Source organism: Rhea pennata, chromosome 15, assembly GCF_028389875.1.
Source record: "Rhea pennata isolate bPtePen1 chromosome 15, bPtePen1.pri, whole genome shotgun sequence".
Taxonomy (NCBI): Eukaryota; Metazoa; Chordata; class Aves; order Rheiformes; family Rheidae; genus Rhea; species Rhea pennata.
Genome location: NC_084677.1, coordinates 1,564,098 through 1,584,554, shown reverse-complemented (window position 1 = coordinate 1,584,554; position 20,457 = coordinate 1,564,098). Strand labels below are relative to the sequence as shown.

General features: G+C 41.8%; 2 protein-coding genes across 5 annotated transcripts in view; one reads left to right on the top strand and one right to left on the bottom strand.

The window, feature by feature from the left end:
• The window catches only part of CRAMP1 (cramped chromatin regulator homolog 1), a 46,829-nt gene extending 35,337 nt beyond the window's left edge, over window positions 1-11,492 (bottom strand). For 2 of the 4 annotated variants that reach the window (XM_062588067.1, XM_062588068.1), the window contains exons 1-3: window positions 11,222-11,492; window positions 9,221-9,292; window positions 8,418-8,773 (exon numbers count right to left, since the gene is read on the bottom strand). In XM_062588067.1, coding sequence (XP_062444051.1) covers window positions 8,418-8,773; window positions 9,221-9,270 — 406 coding nt within the window. In that variant the 5' untranslated portion in view covers window positions 9,271-9,292; window positions 11,222-11,492. Of the gene's footprint in view, window positions 1-8,417; window positions 8,774-9,220; window positions 9,341-11,221 lie in introns of those variants that run through there. The other 2 variants (XM_062588070.1, XM_062588069.1) reach the window with 2 other exon arrangements.
• Window positions 11,493-15,779: 4,287 nt separating this feature from the next.
• Window positions 15,780-20,457, top strand: part of IFT140 (intraflagellar transport 140) — an 82,507-nt gene continuing 77,829 nt past the window's right edge. The window contains exons 1-3 of the mRNA XM_062588688.1: window positions 15,780-15,836; window positions 19,076-19,248; window positions 20,138-20,359. Coding sequence (XP_062444672.1) covers window positions 19,102-19,248; window positions 20,138-20,359 — 369 coding nt within the window. The 5' untranslated portion in view covers window positions 15,780-15,836; window positions 19,076-19,101. The remainder of the gene's footprint in view (window positions 15,837-19,075; window positions 19,249-20,137; window positions 20,360-20,457) is intronic.

Below are 20,457 nucleotides of genomic sequence, written 5' to 3'. Positions count from 1 at the left end.
CCTTGACGGTACCTCCATCACTTTGCTGGCCCACCATAAGAATATGGACCAGGAGAGTAATATGAAGTTCAGAAATATTAGAATTTTGATAATTAAGTCTGATGGAATTAAGAGAATTTTCTGTTTTTTAAAGGAGAGGAGAAGGAAAATTAAGAAGTACTAAAGAAGATGGAAGAATAGAAAAAATTGCAGAAAGTAAAGACAAGAGCTACATATAATGCAGTAAGATTCTATTTTCATCACTTAATTCAGAACAAGCTATTAACCTTCTGAAGACATTTTAATCATAAAAACATTATCAACAAACTAAATCTGTGACTTATTCAAAAGAAAAAAATCAAACTGAACATCATGATAGCTCTGAAATCATAAAAGATTATCAAAAAGTTAATGCAGAAATCTGAGAGGTCTCACAAATAATGTACTTTGTTTTTTCCATGAAGAAATAACCATGCTTAGAAACCGTGCTCTAGCTTCCCAGACTCATGTGCATCAACACAGTTCTCTTTTTTATGCTTAAGTTTAAAGTGGTCAGTTACCTTTTAAAATTCAATTATTTGAAGCAGTTTGTCTCCCTGAGAAAGTCAGTGTTAAAAAAAGCAAGCAATCTGAAAAACCTAGCCTCCCCAAATTATTCTTCAGTCATCAAGATTTGGGATATCCAAAACCAATCCGTATATTACCATAGAAAAGTATCACAAAAAACAACTGTTAAGGGCATACTATGCTTTAGAGATTTAAGACTTGCACATAAGTCTTAACTGTAACTACTCTGTTGCATTTTGAAAGTGGTTCCTTGGGATGATAAAAACATGCTACTCCAAATGCTCAGAAAGCTGTTTGTTCAAGGAACAAAAAACATTTGAAACAAAATCTGGAAGACAGTTTGTAAGACATACAAATTTACTTGTGTGTGTGTGTGTGTGTGTGTACGCGCGCGCACACGCACAAGAGCAATAAATATTTACTCGGTATGAAATATGATATAGCGTCAATTTTAAGGTTAATGCTTCTTTTATTTCCAGGAATTGCCATTTGATCCTTTCAAAGAAAATTGTTGTCACCACAGGGAAGCACATACAAAGAAGGATGGACGAAAAAGAGATCAGGTAACTAGAATTTATCTATTTTCTGAGCCTTTACCAGCCATTTGTTAAGTGTTTGAAAGTTAAGCAATTTTAACTTAGAAATTATGAACGTAAGTCCTTAAAAGAACTAAATCATTTGAAAAGGTTAAGGAGGTTGAATAGCTGGCTGAGAAGAAAAAAAGCATTTTTAAGACTCAGAATCACTTATTTATTCTGCAAGTGAATATGTGTGATCAGAATTTAGGAATCTGCATACAATAAAAAACTAACCCTACAAACACACATCTTAATGTTTAGAATTGCTGAACATCAAGAAAAGGGAATTCAAATATACCAGCCTTCAGTCTCAATCTCTCTTGCTGCTACTGCTCCCAATATGAAATACTCTGTTTACAGCAAGATGGTTATAGGACTGCATAACTAGGTCTGATTGCAGACCTCTACCTTTCTGAGAAATCATTTAGAGGAACTATCAATTACAAAAAAAAAATCTCTTTATGTAGAAGTAGAGACCTAACGTCAGCTGTCAAGTACATGTTTTATCACGGATTTTCTAAAGATTATATAGCATACATGGTACATGTAAAGTTTTCATGACTAAAAAGCATAAGAAGCAAATTTATCATACTATCACCTCCAGTTTCTTAAAAAAAAAAAAAAAAAAAAAAGAAAAGAAAAGAAAAGAGAAGGATCAAGTTCAGTAGATTTCTTCTAAGTTGCATGTAAAGAGCAAAATGAACAGAAGAATTCTACCGAGACTCCTCTCCTCAGGCCATGCTAAGAGCTCCACCGATTCAATTTCTACAAAGGATACATAGCTCGAAATTGTTCTTCTGTTCCTTTAGATATTCTATTCTATTCCTTTAGATATTCTGTTCTATTCTATTCCAGACTCCCTGAATGACAAACTGTAGTCCCTGGAAGTTCATCACAGCCTTTCTTGTTTTAAACACAAATAAATTACTATTCAGACAATTGTTTTGAGTCTAATGTGTCAAGACTTTGAAAAGCTAATATTCTGTCACCTCTGCAGAGAACTTAGATGTCATTTAATTCTTCTAGGAATTAAGGAGCCTGCTCTATCATCCCTTGGCATAATCTTTCCTAGTTACTATTGTGCACAGTGCTATTTCTGTAGGTTACCAAAATCTACACCAGAATATACTGAATCTCAGTAAGGAGTACCGTTTATTCTAAAACATGGCATTGTAAAGCAATTCAGAATAAAAGACACTGAAAAAGTGAAAGTAGTTACACATCATTATGATTCACCCCACAAATTCACGGTTTCAGTCTTATTGTATGAGGTTCTTGTTATATATACAACAGCGAGCAACTTTGCCTCATCTCATTAATGATTGATAATCATCATTATTAATTCTCAACAATTGATTATTTAAAACTTAAGCGATGCATTAAAACAAAAATATCTAGTAAGGTGAGACATACCAGTGTTATTGTAGAATTGCTGGAGAGAGGAAGGGGACTTACCCTAAGAATCTGGTTAGGTGCCTGTTCTAAGTAAAAACATCTATAAAAGGAGATGAAACAAAGACCAGACGGTCATTCTCACTCTGTCTACTGATCCTGCATTGCACAAATCACAAGACTGGACATCCCACATGATTACAACTCTGACAATCCCTTCCTTTCACTCCAGGATGCAATGGAGAAGCGGTTCCTGCATAGGAGGCACAAAGCAGCAAGTTTGGAAGCCAAGGGCTCAGCACTTTCACTCAGGTTCATTCCACAGATTTCAAAGACATCGGGTTTCTGTACTTGATAATTGCCTATAACTTCTAAATCATAGACCAGAGTATCAATGTTCCAGAAGAAACTTACTGATTCTGTTAATCTAGCATTTACATGCCCACTGGAGTAATATACGTGACTGAGATGTAGTATGAGATGATACTGTTTTCATCATTCCCTTCTTTACTATCATTAACAGGCTGTCTTTGTAGTTCTAAGCAAAATACAAAAAATTGCAAAAAATATATAAAGGAATTTAAAGACTGAAGTTTAAAAATTTGGTATGAAAATGACAAACAATGGAACACTGCACATGTCAAATAACTGAGTCACTGATTGCATTATTTTCTCATCATGACTACAATCATGACAAGTTTTTCCTTCCAGGCTCAAGGTAGCACCTTAGTGTTTGCTCTTCCTATCTTCCGATTTGCTTTCCTCTCCAAGAATTCTAGCTGAGAAGAAGATACAGAGGATAGAGTGAGGGATCCACTTTGCAACACGTCAATCTTTCTGTTTGAGAATTAATATAACTGGAAAACTAATTCCTAACCTGTTTGCTTCTGCAGTAAATGGCGTGAACTCCTGAGAAGGGTACATCTAGAACAGCACAAGCCATCTGATATGTTCATACTGTATTAGGTTCTTACTAATATCCAAAGCTTTAAACACAACAGTTAAATGTCTTACATTTAACAATGTACAGACTCATCTAGCTTTTTCTGTCTCTTACTATCTGGAAGAATGTCTTCCAAAAGTGCTGATTATCAAACAGAGTCTACACGCAAAACTATACTGAATGCTTACTTTTCTATGGACAATACATATTTGAACTATCAAAGGCAGCAACATCTGAGCTAACCCAATACAGCTGTAAAATGTGTACCATCTTAAATAAACAAGGTGCATTTAGTCACTCCCCCAACTCCAATAAACCAATATTCTGCTCTCCCATTAGAGAAACTCCTTAAAAAGAAGAATGCATTATAAGCACCTATACCAGGCATAAAGCTAAAAACTCCGGTGTATTTCTGGTATACAAAGTTGCTTGAGTAGTTTAGCACTGGAGAAAAAGAAATTGGGATACAAGGAATCAGCCTGGAAAATACTTCTAGGTTTATGACAAGAAATGAAGGAACAGCTCAGTATTTACAAGCACGAAACCTGTAACTTAACTAACATTTATCCTATGCCAGCCAACAAGACAGGTGCAGTGATGAAACGTCTATCTAGGTAACCTTGCTTACTACTTCACTTGAAGTATTTTAAAACACTAACATGTATCATTGATGTGTGGTTCCCTCTAAACCATACAGTTGTGCAGCCATGTGCCTTGCAGACAAGCACCTTTCCAAGTTCAGTACCTACTGCACATGGCACATGAAACAAAATCCTCCTCTTGTGGTGTGACATGATGTGAAAGACACTGCGGAGTTCTGGTGCCCAGCCATTTTCAAAGGAAGGGAGGGAGAGCCTGGATAAATGGGAGGACAAAGAATGAATGAAAGCATGTTAGGCTGGGAGGGAAGGAGAAATAACAACTGTAAATGAGATGGGCAGAATTAAAGAGATTAGGACAAAGGATAGTGCTGTTAGTTTGTAATCAGTCATTCACTCCCTAGAGAAATAATGCTGGAGGAATGACATTTCACTCAAATTTACAATAAATTATGCAACACATAAATTTGGGAAGATGCAATAAAATAATTTTCATAGTGTAAGTACAATTAGATTTCTTGGGATACATGCCCTCTTCATACAAGAACAGAGTCAGTAGTTAATCTAATCCACATATTACAGGACATGCAACTTTGATCCAACTTTGATGGGCTGAAACAAACTGTGGTCTGCTTTCTAGTGAGTTTTTTAAGATGTCAAAAGACGGAACATTTTAATTCAATTAATGTTTTCAGCTGAGTAACCTTTTTTTTTTCCTTGAATAAGAACTACTAATTACTACAAAACAAAGCCAAATACTTTTGGGGGATCATTTTGTGAATAAATCTAGAGCAACGGCATGAAAGACATGCTTCAAGCTTCAGCTCATCACCACAGATTTTGTTACTATTTCCTCCTTACTTCATTCTCCATTTGGAAAACAGATAAAAACATGGCAATGAGAATGTCTTACTTTAATTCAGACTAGGTCTACAGAACACAATTGCAAGTCTCTGCATTTTGTTTCGTCATAATGGTCACAACATAACACATACACTAGCCCCTCACTCATTTTTTCATGGGAAAAAGCCTTCAAACACACCCAAAAACCTCAGCTCAGCAATGGTGTAGCATATTTCTATATGAGAATTAAACTCTCAGAAATCTCTTCAGCAACCTCCCTCCATCTTGGTCTGCTTCCTCCCTCTCAAGAAACCTTCACGCTTTTGAGCTTTCCTTCTTAACTGCCTCCACCCCGTTATTCCTTCAGGCTTCTCCCTTGACTTTGTATAAGCTATGTAAGACTTACATTCAGTACTGGTACTTCCAAAGGTGTGCATTATTTGAGGTATAGAATATAAATTTGGAAATATGATAAAAAGATGATAAATACTTGAAAACATGATAGTAGGTATTCTGAAATATATGTGTAGATTTAGATATTTGTGCAGCAAATTATATAAACCTTTCACCAGCTCAAAACAGACAGGATTTTGAAAGGGAAACAGTTTTCAAATATTATCTTACTCTGCTGATTTTTACAAAATTTCTGCCCTAAACTCAAAAATAAAAGAACCCAACCCCCTCCGCAAAAAGACAGATTCATCGTAAACTGAAAATCAAGAACATGTATATACATTCTCCTAGGCAGAATTTGAGAATTCTTATTCAGTCTTCCATGAAAATACATAGTAAAGGAGAAAAGCTAGCAGCTGCTGAGTGGCCCAACTCTTCCTACCATTTACAGTGAAGTTTACTTTATCAGTAATTTGTTTGCTACAATTACTAAAGCCCTAAAAGCACCAATGCCAGAACTAAAGAAATCTGTGATAGAATGAAAAAAAAATTTTTTGTTTCCAAATCTCTTTTAAAGACATAATTAGGATCAACCAATGCCTGTTGAGTAACTACATTTTGAAATTAAGTTAAATGATCATACTCTTTAATAATACCCATCCTGATCCTCTTTCCAATGAGATTTCACTTTGGAATACACTGATCCTCAAAGCAGGATCAATATTCGTTAGGAATATTTTAAGGGTTTCATAGCATTGTTGAAAGATCATCACACTAACAAGTTTCTAGTACGGATCAAAGATGGTCTAGACATTCCTGCTGGCCAACATTAACATTACCTTTGCAGTTATCACCTTGACTGTGACATGCAAAATGGAAAAGCCCTGCATTTTCAGAGCTGATCCAAAAGACTATGAATGCAATTGAGCTTTTTATTATTTTTATATTTATAGGGGTGAGCAGGACAGCTAGTGGGAAAGAGAGTGCAATGAGTTTAGTCCCACCTTCATTAGCAACCTTCATCATTCAATTAGCTCCTTATTGGAAGCCAGCCCTGTGTGATACCTCCCTTGGAATGGAAATCCCCATTAATTGTGATCACAAGACATTTCTAAGGGAGAATTCAGACAAGTCTGGAAAACATCTCAGTATGCATCTCTGAGTGTAAAGAAATCAAATCAGAATGGATCCTACTCTGCTCTGTTCTCCACAAACTGAGAGTTACAATCTCTACTATGCCAAAGAAATTAGCCCCCACACATTCACATTAAAACTAGCCAGGCAGAGCTGTGGCTGGTCTTACAACTCAAAAAGTGATAGTATAACCATAATTCTATCACTGACTGTCATTCTCAATGATTTAAGAATTTTCCCCAAACCAGACACATAGTCAGGTACCTAAATTTTATGCACTATTTATCTATGATTGATAACTGAAATATTAAATTATATTCTGCATATAATTTTATTCTGGTTATTTCAGAAACCGAACTACAAATTAATTAAGTTTGCTTTTCAATTTAGTGTCAATACACCTTGTTAAAACTATTCCACTGCTCTAAAATTGGAAATACATGTCTATTTACATATGCAAACATGAATACACACGTGCACAGAGACAGCAACACGTACTCATTCACATGTGTACACACTTTCAAAGCAATGGAATATTTTCAAACACCTATGTTCTACACATCAGTCATGGATCACACGCATTCCAAAGAAACCTTTCCTCACATGTAGTACTATTTACAATTCTTGGGATCATTATCTGCAGCTAAATACTCCTGGGTATTTTATCTGTTTATTTGGTTTAATGAAACTGGGAGGAAATGATATCACCCAGTTCTACCTTCTTCAGTTCTACCTTCCAACATTATACATAGAAGAATTTCACTTAAAACAAAAAGTTTAAGAGATTAAACAGGATTTACTACAGTATTAAAAATATTTTAGTCAATTATATAAACTATCTGTGAAACAACAGATTTCAGTAATTTTTTGATTATATGGCAATATCTAAAACATCCCAGTTTGCAAAGGACTGCTTTCTGACTGTAACATTAAGCTACCACAAGCCTTAATAAAGTTTACTTAATAATCAGTATGTGCAGATCACTGTAATGGAGAGAAGTGAGGTAATCTCCAATATATATTGATACGATGTGGACTTTTATTTAGTTTCTGACAGGTAAGAGTAAACTTTGTTATTTCAAGTGTTGAAAAATCTAGAAGTTTTGTTTTCCTCAAAATTTAAGGCAAAATAATGTATCAGTATTTTGCACAAGGGATCCAAAACTATATTCACGCACAGCTCAACTACAGTGCCAGGTGTCAACCAGTAACTGCAGAGCACATACAATAGTACCAAGACAGTCAGATATCCTTGCTGCCTTCTAGCTACTGAAGAAAGGAAAAGCCTTGAAAAATCAAGTTCTTATCTACAATGCTAAAGTTAAAAAAAAATATAGCTGTAAATGTATGTACATATATTTACATACCTTAATTCAAAAATCTCAAATGATATGCAAAAGCCCTAATTTTTCTGAAACAGTGATGTAGTCCTGAGGACTCATAAATGCTTGGACAACAAAAATTTCAGTGCGTTTACTTCACAGCTGTTTCCAAAACAGTACTTTTGCTAAAATGGTCACAGAAATAAATGAGGGGAAGATCAGTTTTTTAAGCTTTTGCTTTTAACTAGTACTCAAAAAATATTTTGTTATTACCTAATGATAGAATTCGGACTGCAGCCACCTGATTACACAGCTTGCTAGAGTCCAATTTCCTAACCAAAACACAGAAATTTCCTAAAACTCAAGACACATGGAAGGCAGGAATTAAAGGTTCTCTTCAGTAACAGGGAGACTCCCTCCCTGCCCATACACGTCCCCGAACCCCATTTTTGCAAGTGTAAACATGAGAGTGGGCAGCAGAGAAGCTGAAGCCTTGGGACACAAAGAGGATTGCAGCTACTGCGAGAGAAACAAGCCCCCAAACACCTTCCCAAACAGCAAACAAAAGATGGCATCTACAGAAGAAGAATGACAACCCCTAAAAATACAGGTGGCCCCCCTCGCTGCCCCCCGAACCTGTGTGTCCGAGGGCGACAAAATACAGTACCTTTGCCTTTTGCAGTAGTGCTGCTGCTGTTGCCAACTGAAGAGGATGCCTGAGAATCCTTCTTTAACCTCTTGCTCTGAGGTCTGACACTGGACCTGAGAAAATGATGCTGGTCCTGGCTGTGGGACGGCTGGAGGGAGGAAGGGGCCTGTGATAAATTGGGGTTCGATGGGGGGTTGTTGTTAGTGTTGTTGTTAATAATCTTCTCTTCTTTCTTTGTGCTGCTGCTGCCTGGAGCTGCCTCTCCTCCTCCTCCTGCCCCTTCTTCTTCCAGGGACTCCTCATCTCCTCCTGCTCTCTTGCCCAGCTTTTTCACCCCTTCCTCCCCGCTGCTCTCTCCCAGTTTCACTGTCATCCTGTTGGGGAGGAGAGAAAGAAAAGAAGGGGACACAAAGTCAAGCCACAGACCCCCCCAGACAGGGAGAAAAATCCCTGGGCTGAGAGGGGAGAAGTTTAGCTGCAGAAATTCCTCTCAACATGGCCGCCGTTGTTTGTTACTAAATCCCCTTTCGTTTGCTGTCCCGACCCAACAACCTGTGCCGAGGGGCGGGAGGGGCAAAGGCCCACAGGAAACCCCCCAAACCGGCCTAAAAGGGAGCCAGGCTCCCCCAGCAGCCCTCTGGCACCTTCCCGGAGGGATCAGGGGCGCCTTTGGGAGAGAAATCGCCAAGCCAAACTCAGGCGTTTGGAAGCGCTCGACAGACACACAGAGAGAAAAACCAGCCACCAAAGCCCCGGCGGAGCAGGGCAGCGCGGAGCGGGGCCGGGGGCCCGCAAAGTGCCTTGCCCCCACCCCATCCTACCCATTCTGCTGTTCCTCAGGCCCAGGGGGGCTCTTCTTTCTCCTCACCATGGAGCCGAGGTGATCCGACCTGCTGAGGGGGGGAAATTCATATTCCTAGATGCAGCAGCAGCGGCGGCTTCTCCTCCTCTCTCTCTGTGTGTGTGTCTCTCTCTCTGGGGCTGGGACTGGCCAAGGCTACCAAGATTTCCAACTCCCCCCCTTCCACCCTTTCCACCCCCCTCCAAACGGCCCGACACCTTTCTGCTTCTCCCCAAACAGCAACTCTGCTCCCCGGGAAGGTGCCCCAGCGGCAAGTGCACAAGGCGCCCCAAAAGCTTGGCCGCCTTTGCAAAGCAGCATCGCGCTGGAGGCTGGTTGCCTGTCAACGTCTGCATTGAAAAACCGACAAACACCAGGAGATGGTTTGGCTTCCCAAAGCCACCAACTTCTCGTTTGCTACGTCAGCAACTTCCAGCAGTCTTTAAAATTAATGTACACCCCCCTTTTTTGTTGTTTTAGAGCCCACAAACTCCACAGACGTTTGCAGCAGCTCCCCCCCCACACCTGTGCAGTGCAGGGTGTGCAACTCTTAAGAGGCACTGTAACCGCTTGGCCAATATTTTTTCTTTTTTTAAAAAAGAAGTTTTAAAACATTATTTGCTAGAAGACCACTATAAGGACTTTCTGAAGCACATCACAAGACACCTCAAATTCCAAATGTGACATTTGGACCTGCTGCTGGGATGACCACTCGCTCCGCCTCTAAGTTTGGTTCACAAATCCGCTCAGTATAGTGTATATATATATATTTTTTAACACTCAGAACAAAATACCAGACACAAATCAAAAAAGCTTACAGCAATAAATCATATTATCTGCTAAAACCCAACAACTCCTTTTTTTTAAAAAAAAAAGAGTATAGACATATTCCTGACACCACACCTAACAGAAGCCAACTTCCAAAAAAGAAAACAGCAAAACAGAAAGAAGGATCACTTGCAATGCCATATCACCACAGCAGAAACCACAGTCCAACTTTTAATTAAGGAAAAAGAAAAATACTAACAAGAGAAGGAAATTCTCAATAGCACAACTAAAACGACAGAATTAACTATGGTAAGACAGACACCAAAACAATGTGTTTTAAAATAAACCAGGCACATCAGAACTATACAGGATGCAATTTTGTGTGATTATTATTTGTGACTTATATTCCTATCAATAAAATGAGCCTTTCCATTGGCACCTTCCAGTCTTTGCAAATGGTCTAACAAACTGGTTTGAACTGTAGCTCTCAATTCGAATGAAACGTGGGTTTCATTACCTGACAGATCACTAAGTACGAATACAACAGGGTCCCCCACGCACAATGGAAAACACAGTGTTGTCGGTTATTCTGAAAGCAGAAATCTTTACGTTCTCTGACACTTTGTGCTCAAAAGCTTCAGTTAAGGAGGGCATAAGCCTCCTTGATTTCAATTTTAGTTTTACTGCCACAAATTAAACGATGCCTATACCGGCATTCGCAGCAACCTTCGGAACAGAATAAAAAAATCATATCCCTTGCCCAAAAGAGCATGCCTGGGTGGCGGTTACAAGACCAGGCTAGCAAATCTCACTCTCGACCCTTGCTTCCCCACATCTGCCTCCTTACCACGTCCTGACTAAACTCCCTGGCAGTGCTCTGCACCCAGGTTATCCCTCTCGGGTGCCTTCTTCCTCCTCTTTCCCCTGACACTTGCTCTCTTCTTTGCAAAGGAAAATCTTGCCGGCTTTATTGCTTTGTTCCCTCCGATCTTCATGCTTCGGTGCCGTCCTGTCGCTCTGCCTCTTAGAAACCCCCTCGCCTCTCGGAGGACGCGCTTCCCACGCCGTCCACCTCCCCAGCGACCCGGGGGCTGCCTTAGCGCGCTGCTCGCGCTGGGACCGCCGCTCCCCCCCCCCCACCGGCGCCGTTCGCCCCCTCCGCCCCAGCCCGCTCTCCCCAGGAGGCGCCATCCCCCGCCCCGGGGGCTTTTACCTGCCGCATCAATGCCGCCTTGCAGCCTCCGCGCTCCAGCTCTCCCGGTGGTGGCTGCTTCGGATCTTCGGGCACCTGCGGCGCCAGGCTCCCCCCGGCTGCACCGCGGACGCGCCAGCTCGGGAGGATGCCGACGCACCCCAAGACCAGCTCGGCCCCGGCGGCCTCCAGCGGCCCTCCCAGCTTTGCTGGCGGCGGCAGCCCCGCTCCCCACGGCGGAGGCGAACTCTTCCCCAGGCTCCCGCGCGACCGCGGCCGCGGCCCCTACCCCCCTCGGCCCCAGCAACCGACAGGGCCCCCGTTGGGCCTCAACGCTGCCGGCCGCAGCCGCGGCCCCTCCGCGCCCGCGGCTCGGCCGCGCTGCCCCCGCCGCCGGCCCGGGCGCCGCGCTCGGCCCCAGGCGGGCCGCGGATCGGGGTCCCGGCCGCAGCTGTTCCGCTTCCTAGTCACCCTGCGCCGGCGGGGGAGCGGGGCGGAGCGCGGCGGCGCGGGCCCAGCTGAGCGCGCGCGACACTCCCCTTCCCGGCACCCCAAACAAACCGCCCTATTGGCTGGCGGCGAACGGGCGCCAGGCCGGAGGCGGGGCCGCGCCCCCAACGCTGGCCAATCAAAGCGCGGCGCGGGGAGGGTGACGACAATTTGACGCAAAGGAAGAGGAGGTGGCCTGTACCCCTCGGGGGGGGGGAGGCGAGACGAGCTCAAGAGCTAGCTGCTGATTGGCTGAAAGAAAAAAACCAATGGAGGACAGCATAGGCGGGGCTCTTGGCCATAATACTGACCTCATTGGTCAGATGGGCGTTTATTTGCATGCGGCGTTGTATTTAATGTCCGTCTGCCGGCAGCGTGTTTTAGTGGGTGGCGCCTGAGGGAAAAGGCGGATGTGGGGGCGGGGAGGTGCTGTCGGGTCTGGGTGGGTGACGGCAGCCAGCTGCGGCGAGCGGGGTGGCAAAGGCAGTTTTCTGTGCAGCGTGCAGTGGCTTTGTGTAACTGCTATGCTTTGCTTGGTTTGCTTTATTGCTCCACTGGGGTCTACTGTAGCATCTCGTTGCTTGGGTTTTAAGCCAGAGGGTAAAATCAGTGCAGGGGTTGCCTGTGTTGGCCACAGGAAGGCCTTCAGCCATGGAGCTTCTTTCTGGCCTGCTGGCACCTGCTTGCTGCGTGCTGTTGGGCCTCATGCCGACTGAGATGGAGCCTATTCCTCTCACTGCAGCTTGTGGTGTGGTGCAACTAGGCTGTCTCAAGATGCAGCCTAGTAGGTGGCTGTGTAGTGCAGTGGCTGATCCTGCTGGCTTGAATTGCCTCTTTGCGCTTGGGAGAGGGTGAATGCCAGTGTTGGGCACCCTTTGCCAAGTGAGTTGGGGAGCAGCTCTATCCCTGTAACATTCTGTGTGTTCATGGGACCAGGCCCTAGGTTTAAGCTCAAACAAAATGCTTGGGTTGTTGTATCTGAAAACCTTGCCGGATGAAGAGGAGACTTCCTTAGCTGTGGTGGGGCTGTTGGATTGGCTGCCTAGTGCCTGAGTGCTTGTGTAATAGGTCTCTTCAAAGCTTGGAGTTGATGGCTTTTGATGTAGACTAAGGAAATTACCAATTCTTGCTGCTTTTGTGTTACATTTTTTTTTTCTCCCCCAGAGTTCTTAAGAAACAGTGAATGCTGGGAGCTTAACTGGGGGCTGCTCATTAGCTGGGGCCCTAGGGAGCTGGTGGGCCTGGGTTTCTAGAATGCTCTGAGCTCAGAGGGCTGCTGACCTGCCAGAGTCAGCGTGGGGGACTTGCTGAAGAACTTCCTTGTTTGAGGTGGGAAATACTAGTTCTCTTCAAAATACCCTGTGATTTCATGAAATACTAATCTTCCCTTGAGGAAAATCTTCACAAATCAAACTAAAAAGCAATGGTTTAATTATTCAGAATTTTCACAATCACATGTAGATATTCAGAGTGGGCTCCCACAGAGTGTCGGAAACATATCTTTGAACTAAATTTACTTGAACATGCCTAGAGCTTAACATCGTCTCCTGTAAATATTCTGTAATATGCGATTCTGCATATTGTGATTAACCAAGCTTACTGCTCTAAATACCGTTTGTGAATCAAGAAGAACTAAATTACGTATTAATCTCGTCTGTTAGCATGGTCTACTGTCCATTTTCAAATTTACATTATACCTTAATTAGATTTTTGTGTAAAGTGTATTTTGCAGTCTTGTTGCGTAGCACAAGATTTTCTGACTTAAACCAACTAGTTTTGCAAATTAGTTTGACTTCAGCTGAATTTAACAATAGTGACAGGAAATGATACATTCTGCATGTACAGTGCCATATATTTCCATGGTGCTTTGCAAACGGATATGAAGCTATGTTCAGTTCCCTAGGGGGCTCAGAATTGAAGGTTTCTGTTTGTAAATAACTCCATATGCTTGAATAGCCCCACTGCTTCAAGTGAACTGTTAAAGCATGAAATTGCTCGTGTGTGTAAATGTTTGTGAAAGAATAAATTTAAAAAATCAAGTGCTGACAAGCAAGGGGTAGTTTGTGTATGTCAAGATACATGAACTACTCTTCTCTAACATGGAGGTCCGTGATCGTGCTTTGGAAGACTTTCACAGATAGCAATAAACATTGAGTTTTTTCTTTTTTTTATAGACTGTATAGAACATCAATTTGAGTTTGTTACGCACTGTGTATTTTGTTATAAATAACTACATACACTGCATGCTTAATAGGAACAAATGTTTTTTCTGTTGCCTGTTTTGTCTATCAGAAAGACCAAGTTTTTATTTCTAAGTGTATATATGTTGGGCTTTTAGTTTTACATCTAATGTGCACGACCCTTTTACTTACTACATTAAACTACTTTTCCAATGATCTTAGTTTTTTTTTTTTTTTAAAAAAAAAAAAAGCTGTCAGTATAGTGTATTTTCTCTCAAGATTACTTAGAAACTATTAAATTTCATTCATAACTCATCCTTTCTTAAAGGCTCTTCAGGTGTTAAGTCCGGCAAACAATAATGGATGGGCTTTGTGTTACTGGAGCAGGTTCCTCCCCCATTCAGGTAAGAGGATTTAAACTGAAGGCCAGACTTAGGTTGTTATTCCTTTACAGTTTACCGAATAGGGAGCACCTAATCATGTGTCTTTACTTTTCTCAATGCTTGAGGGCAAGCCCTTAAAACAAGGTGTGAAGTGCCCGATGTGTTATTTTACTCCAGAACCTACACAACTAGGAATGTACAGTTTAAGTATTAGGCAAAACTTTCTGTGTAACACTGTAGACAGCTTTCACAATGACTTGTATTTAAAACAAAAGTCTCAAATTTTGCTTTTAAGGGAGTTAACGTTTCCTGTAATGGATTTTTATCCCAGCCAACAGAGGGAAGATGGACTAGATGACTGCTTGAGGTGTCTACTATCGCTATGTTTCCGACTTGCTTCTAGTTATGGTGGTTTTCTTAGCCTGGTTCCCTAAGGAAACAAGGTAACTGTGCACAGATGGCACCTTCCAGTCTGCTCGGAGACTCAACTTCAACTGAATTTGGTCTCAAATACATTGCTTTAACGCACACAGTGAAAATATGCACATGGATGGATCCAGAAAACAGCTTAGTAACTCTGCCTTGAGAGTAATGGCAAAATTAGTCAAGGCTGTTACTACAAATCCAAGAGGTCACCCAGATGAAATACTGTAAATGACTCATCATGATACACCGTTTAAACCAACACTCTTGTATACGGCCAAAGCTGATGTAACTTAGTGTGTGTGTAAATTTTCAGTTAGGGTCATAGTAGAGGTGTGACTTCTTTCCAAACAGTCTTCTTAAATTCATTTACGCGAACCTGCGTGCGGACTTGCTGCGGCTTCAGTGGAATTAGGCCGGCTGGCAGGGTTTACATGGGGCAGCACGTGCGTTGGGAGAACTGCGACTTTCTCAGACACCTTCGGTAAACCCGGCAGCTGGGGCTGCAGGGAGGCATGGCGCAGATGAAGATCAGTGAGAGGAGATGTGGCTGAGCTGGGCCGTGCGCTGGGGCAGGGCTGGCGGAGAGGAGGATTGTGAGGGCAACTGCAGGAGGCCTTTGAGGTCGTTAATTTTACTGAGATGTTTCTAGACAAATTTTGCTTCTATTAAAATAATAGTAATAATAAAAGTTCAGATGACTCTTCCACACAGGAGTAATGAGTGCTGGGCTGTATCATTACATAACACTCTGAAGTGCGTTTGCATTACAGTAGCCTTTGATTAGCTCAGACCCGTTGCACTGGACATTTGACATGTGAGCTGTGATCTGAACAGCTGGTGATTAAAATTCCCATTTCCAGAAAACGGGGGAACTTCCAGGTCAAATGTAAGTCAGTGGAGCGTGGCCTGGATTGGGGGCTTTAAAGAGCAGGCTGTTAAATAACCCACCCTGTGGGCCGGTAGCGGCGGCCCGGCCCGGCCCGCCGCTGCGCTCGGCACTTTCCGTCTGTCTCCGCTCAGCCCGCGGGCCGCTTCGGCTGTTTCCGCTGCTCTTCGGCTCGCGTTCGGGTGTTTCCGTCGCGGGGATCCCTGCGTTGTCACGGGTGACGCTAAGCATCGCGGAGCGAGCGGGGCCTCGCGCGGCGGCGCCGCCGGCAGGTAAGGGCGGGCGGCGCGCGCGCACGGCCGCCTGCCATGAGGGGGGACGGGGGTGGCGGGGAGGGAGGTGGCTGCGGCAGGCCGCGGTTCTGCCCTGGCGGCTCCGCTGCGGGCCCCCGCGGCTCGCGGGGAGTTGCCCGTTGTTGTTTGGCTCTTGGGCAGCAACGCTTAAAATCTGGCCACTGTGAACCAGCGTGGTTTCAGCCCGCGCAGCGCCCTGCCCTGTACACAGGGGAAAAAAATGCGTTAGAAACAGGCTGACCTCGTCCCTGCACATGTATTTTTTTTCACTCCCATCTCCCTCTTTGTGGCTTCAGAATTTTATTATTATTATTATTAATTATTTACTATTTAGCAAAAAAAGTGTGTTTAGCCATTTACCATGCTTCTACAGCATAACTTGATTTTGTATTCCAGTTTCTTAGTTTGCAGGCTGTTTTAAATACTTTAAGCTTAAAACGCTAGCACTCCTTATAGGTAAGGATTGTAGGAAAAAGCTGTGCTTTTTATACGGGTCACATTATCACCCAGAACACGTAAAGAACTTTAAGAACTGTCACCCAAGACAGAATAGCATAAATGAGAAGAACTTTTTTTTCCTGAATGTAAATTATTACCCTTTGAAACACTTTGATTCATTCTGGCTCACTGCTGTCACTTGTAGCAAAGAGACGCTTAAGGTCCCTTACTTGAATCCGAGAAAACTTCGAGTAAAACCTGTTTGCCTTTTAATACGTTTTCATTTTTCAACCGTTGACTTTTTAAGAAATGAACTGAGAGGTTTGTCTGGAAGGAAATCGCCCCCTAGCAAAGCATAACCTTTCCCTACTCATGCATTTATTAAGATTTCCAGTGAAATCTTATGTACGTCTGTGTTGTGGGTGCAGACAGACGTGACTGCTTTGCCAGTGCTCCGAGATGGCCTTTCCTCGATCTCCTTCAGTTCGGAAACTGTAGGACTGTACTGGTGTAGTGTGGCCTGTGAGCTAATGCACCCTAAATTCAGGCTTCGTTTCCCAACAGGCCTGGTTTCCCAGCACAGAACCGTGTTTGGACTAGAGCTGCCTTGCGCCTGGCTAGTTAAGGACAGGGGCAGAGAATCTCTCATCTCAAATCTCTCTGTGCTTCTCTGTGTAAATATACGTTAATGGTCCTAAAAGGTTATGAAGTTTTTATGAAGTACTTGCGAGTTGTTTCAAGAGCATCTGTTGGGTCTGTTGGGATGCTAATGAAGCCAGAGCCTTAAAAGCAATGACTCAGGTAGATGGTAAACAGAAATTTCTGCTTTTTCAAATATCTAATCTCATTAAAGAGATGAGATCCCTGGGCTTGGTCACGTTCTCTTTTGTTCCTCAAAGAGTTTGACTTTTAAGGAAGTTCTTGTGTTTTAGACCTTGGAAAAAGTAGGACACAGTGTGCCAGAATCATTTGGAAAAGGGAGTTCTACTCGTTGATTTCAATTTTCTTCCTTGAGAAGACGTTTTTGGAGAGGCATCTGTCAGCTAGAGTGTAAATGCATGAGCTTTTCAAGCAATGGTAAATATGTGGATAATGAATTCCCAAGATTACAGCAAGCATAAGGAATGATTTTCAGTGATTTTTGCACCATGAGAAATGTACCTATATAAACTATTTATTTACATATAGCAATCTCCTAGGTCATTTTGCATAGATACCGAGGAGGAGAAAAGTATCTAATTTTAGGGATTGTGATAGGGATGTAAATTTAGGGTTGACATAGCAATATTACCAGATCTTACTTTGGTGAGTGCTAGTCCATTTTTTAAAACATAAACAGTTCTGGCTGAAAAAATGTTCTTGCTCTGCATTAATGCCAAAAGGGGTAGATAGGTGTAGCTACCCTAATTATAACAAATTGTCACTCATGGGTAGTGAAGCAGGCAACATGGCTTGATGTGAGTTGGTCAAAGGGCACAGCTTCTAAAGCTAATTGAACTTACCTCTCTGAGGGGGACTTAGATAGTATATTTATGACTGCAAATGCAATGAACACTTAGCAGGAAAAAATTTGTCTCTAGAAAATGAATTACAGCTGTATGGTTTTGTAGGATGAAGCCTTTAGTGGTAAGATTCTGAATCTACAAATCTGTTTAAAAATTGCACCTAATTAACCTGTAAATGTTGAGCAAAACAGTATTCTTAATTTTTGCTCTGTGTCTTCTTTCCACTGTACAGGTTAGTTTTCCTTTCCTGGTATCAGTACTGAATTTAACTGCTCTTATAACCTACCTAGTGAAAGGTGCAGAATCTGATTTTGTTTTTCTTTTTTTGGGGAAGAGACAACATAACGTTCTGAAAACAAAATACTCGCTTTAAGTAAAGCCATAATATTTGAAGGGAAGAGACTTTGAAACAAGAGTCTATGTTCACATCCATTTTAAGGACCCTCTTCGTGTGTGATTAGTGTCCTACGCAAATCAAACATCTGTGCGTGTGCCCACAAGTTCTTAACTCATGGTCTAGTGGCTCAGAACAAAAACTCGCTCTCCCCTAGCAGTGTCAAAAGAGCCTTTTAAACCTTCCAAGGCTCTTCCAAGAACCCCAAGGTTCCTTTTTAAATTTTTTTCAAGTCTTTTCAGATCTTAGCATTTTTGGCTAAGATGTTTTGAGTTGGGTAGAGTTTTCTCCAACTATTTTTCTTTTTAAACCAAACCAGTAAAATCACATAACACAAATCCCAAAGATCATCTTTGTATATAAGATATTGAAGATTATTTCTGATGCAAAATTCTGAAAAGAACATTGTTTTCACATTCTTGAGTATTTTCATTCAAAAATAGCTGGTAGTTTTGTAGATGATGCATGCAGTAAACTAATCCGCTAAGTAGTTTCATTGACAGAACAAGTTCCAAACTGGTGTCAACTGTGAAAAGTTATTCTGAAAGAAAGCTCAGATATGAAGCTTTATAACGTAAGAGCTCACTGTATTTGACATCTTTGCACATACAGTATTGGAAGTAGCTTTCTGGTAAGCTTTGAGTTATTTTGGTGTTCTCTGAAATAAACCAGCACAAGCCATTGGGAGGGCTGGGTGTTAGGCTATGCGAACCATGAATCTGTGGACTATAAGGCCAGCACTCCTAAGCATTTTTCAAAAATACCATTTCAACCTTTTTTTCATTTTCTATAGAATGCATAGTAGGAAGATAAAAATACATCTGTGTTTTTTTCCTCCAATTTTTAGCATACTCGTTAGAAATACTTGTTTCCTTTGATAGGTTTGTAGTCCGTGATAGTCTCTATTATGGCTGTATATGTGGATCATCGAATAGAAGCTCCTGACTCAGTTGCCTCCCCTTCTCAAATAACGTGGCACCCACTTCATCCACTCCTGGCAGTCGCTTCCATCAGCACAGCATCTGGGGGCTGTGTAGATATCTATCTGGAAAAGGTACGAACACCCAGAAACTTTGCTTTTGGACTTGGTGTCATTTTGCTGCTTTAAAACTTTGATTTTGTTTTATATATATTTGTATCCTTACTTGTGCTCCTTTAATCCTTCTCTCTCAACTGTAATTACTATTCATGTCCCATGCAATTTAGGACAAATCAGAGTCATCAATTACTGGTTATAGGTATTTCATAATGAGTTCTTCATAAATTATATTGATCTTTCAATCAAAATTCTATTTTTATGGTTCTTAGGTCTGTTTTGTGATGGTTACTGACTTGCTTTTGAAGCTTAAGACACTGTAAAATGCATAAATTTCAAAGTGCTTTTTCTAAAAATAACTATCATCTGAATTTTACAAATAGTGAAATAGATGCATAGATTAAATGAATTGCCTGAGCAGCTCATAGCAAACTATATACAAAGGAGGGGCTAATTTTAACAGTTTAACGTTAGAGTATTCTATATCCTCAGTAAAACTGCTGTATTATTTTTCAAAAAGTTGTCTTTTAGCTTCAAATCTAGCAGAAGCCTGCTCATCCTTCCTACAGGAATGAAAGTTCAATATTCAGTGAGAGTTGCTCATGAATACTTTGAGGGAAAAATGGCCTGGAAAAGCAGAATGAGGCAGTCGCTTTTAATACCTCTGGGTTTTCATTAGCAATTTCAAAGTGGATATACTGCATATTGTAGCACATTTTTATGAATGTAGACCAGATGTAAACAAAATTTGTGTAGCTGTCTCATATATTTTGCAGAATGCTCTGTTGTATGTCTGTTCTAGAGGACAGAAAAATACCTTGTTCATTGTGGAGCAAGTCTGAAGGTGTAGTGCACCCTGGTGCTGAGTTTCCATTGTACTGACCCTGCACTTTATTTCCATTTGCAGGGAGAACATGTGTCTGATGCACATGTTGAAAGAAGCTTTCGGGTCACTTCCATTTCCTGGCAGCCTTCCAGACTGATTTTGGCAGCAGGCTGGGAGAATGGTGAAGTTGTGGTACTTAACAAACAAGACAAGGAGCACCACACGGTACCATTCAATCATAATGCTGAAATTACAGTCCTAAACTGGAGTACAAATGGTACCCGCCTTGTGTCTGGTGATAGGGTAAGTAGCTGAAATGCCAAAGTGTTTTTGATGTGGAACACAACACTGCAATCCCCAATGACAGGAGAGGATTGTCGGATGGAAATTGGAAATTGGGG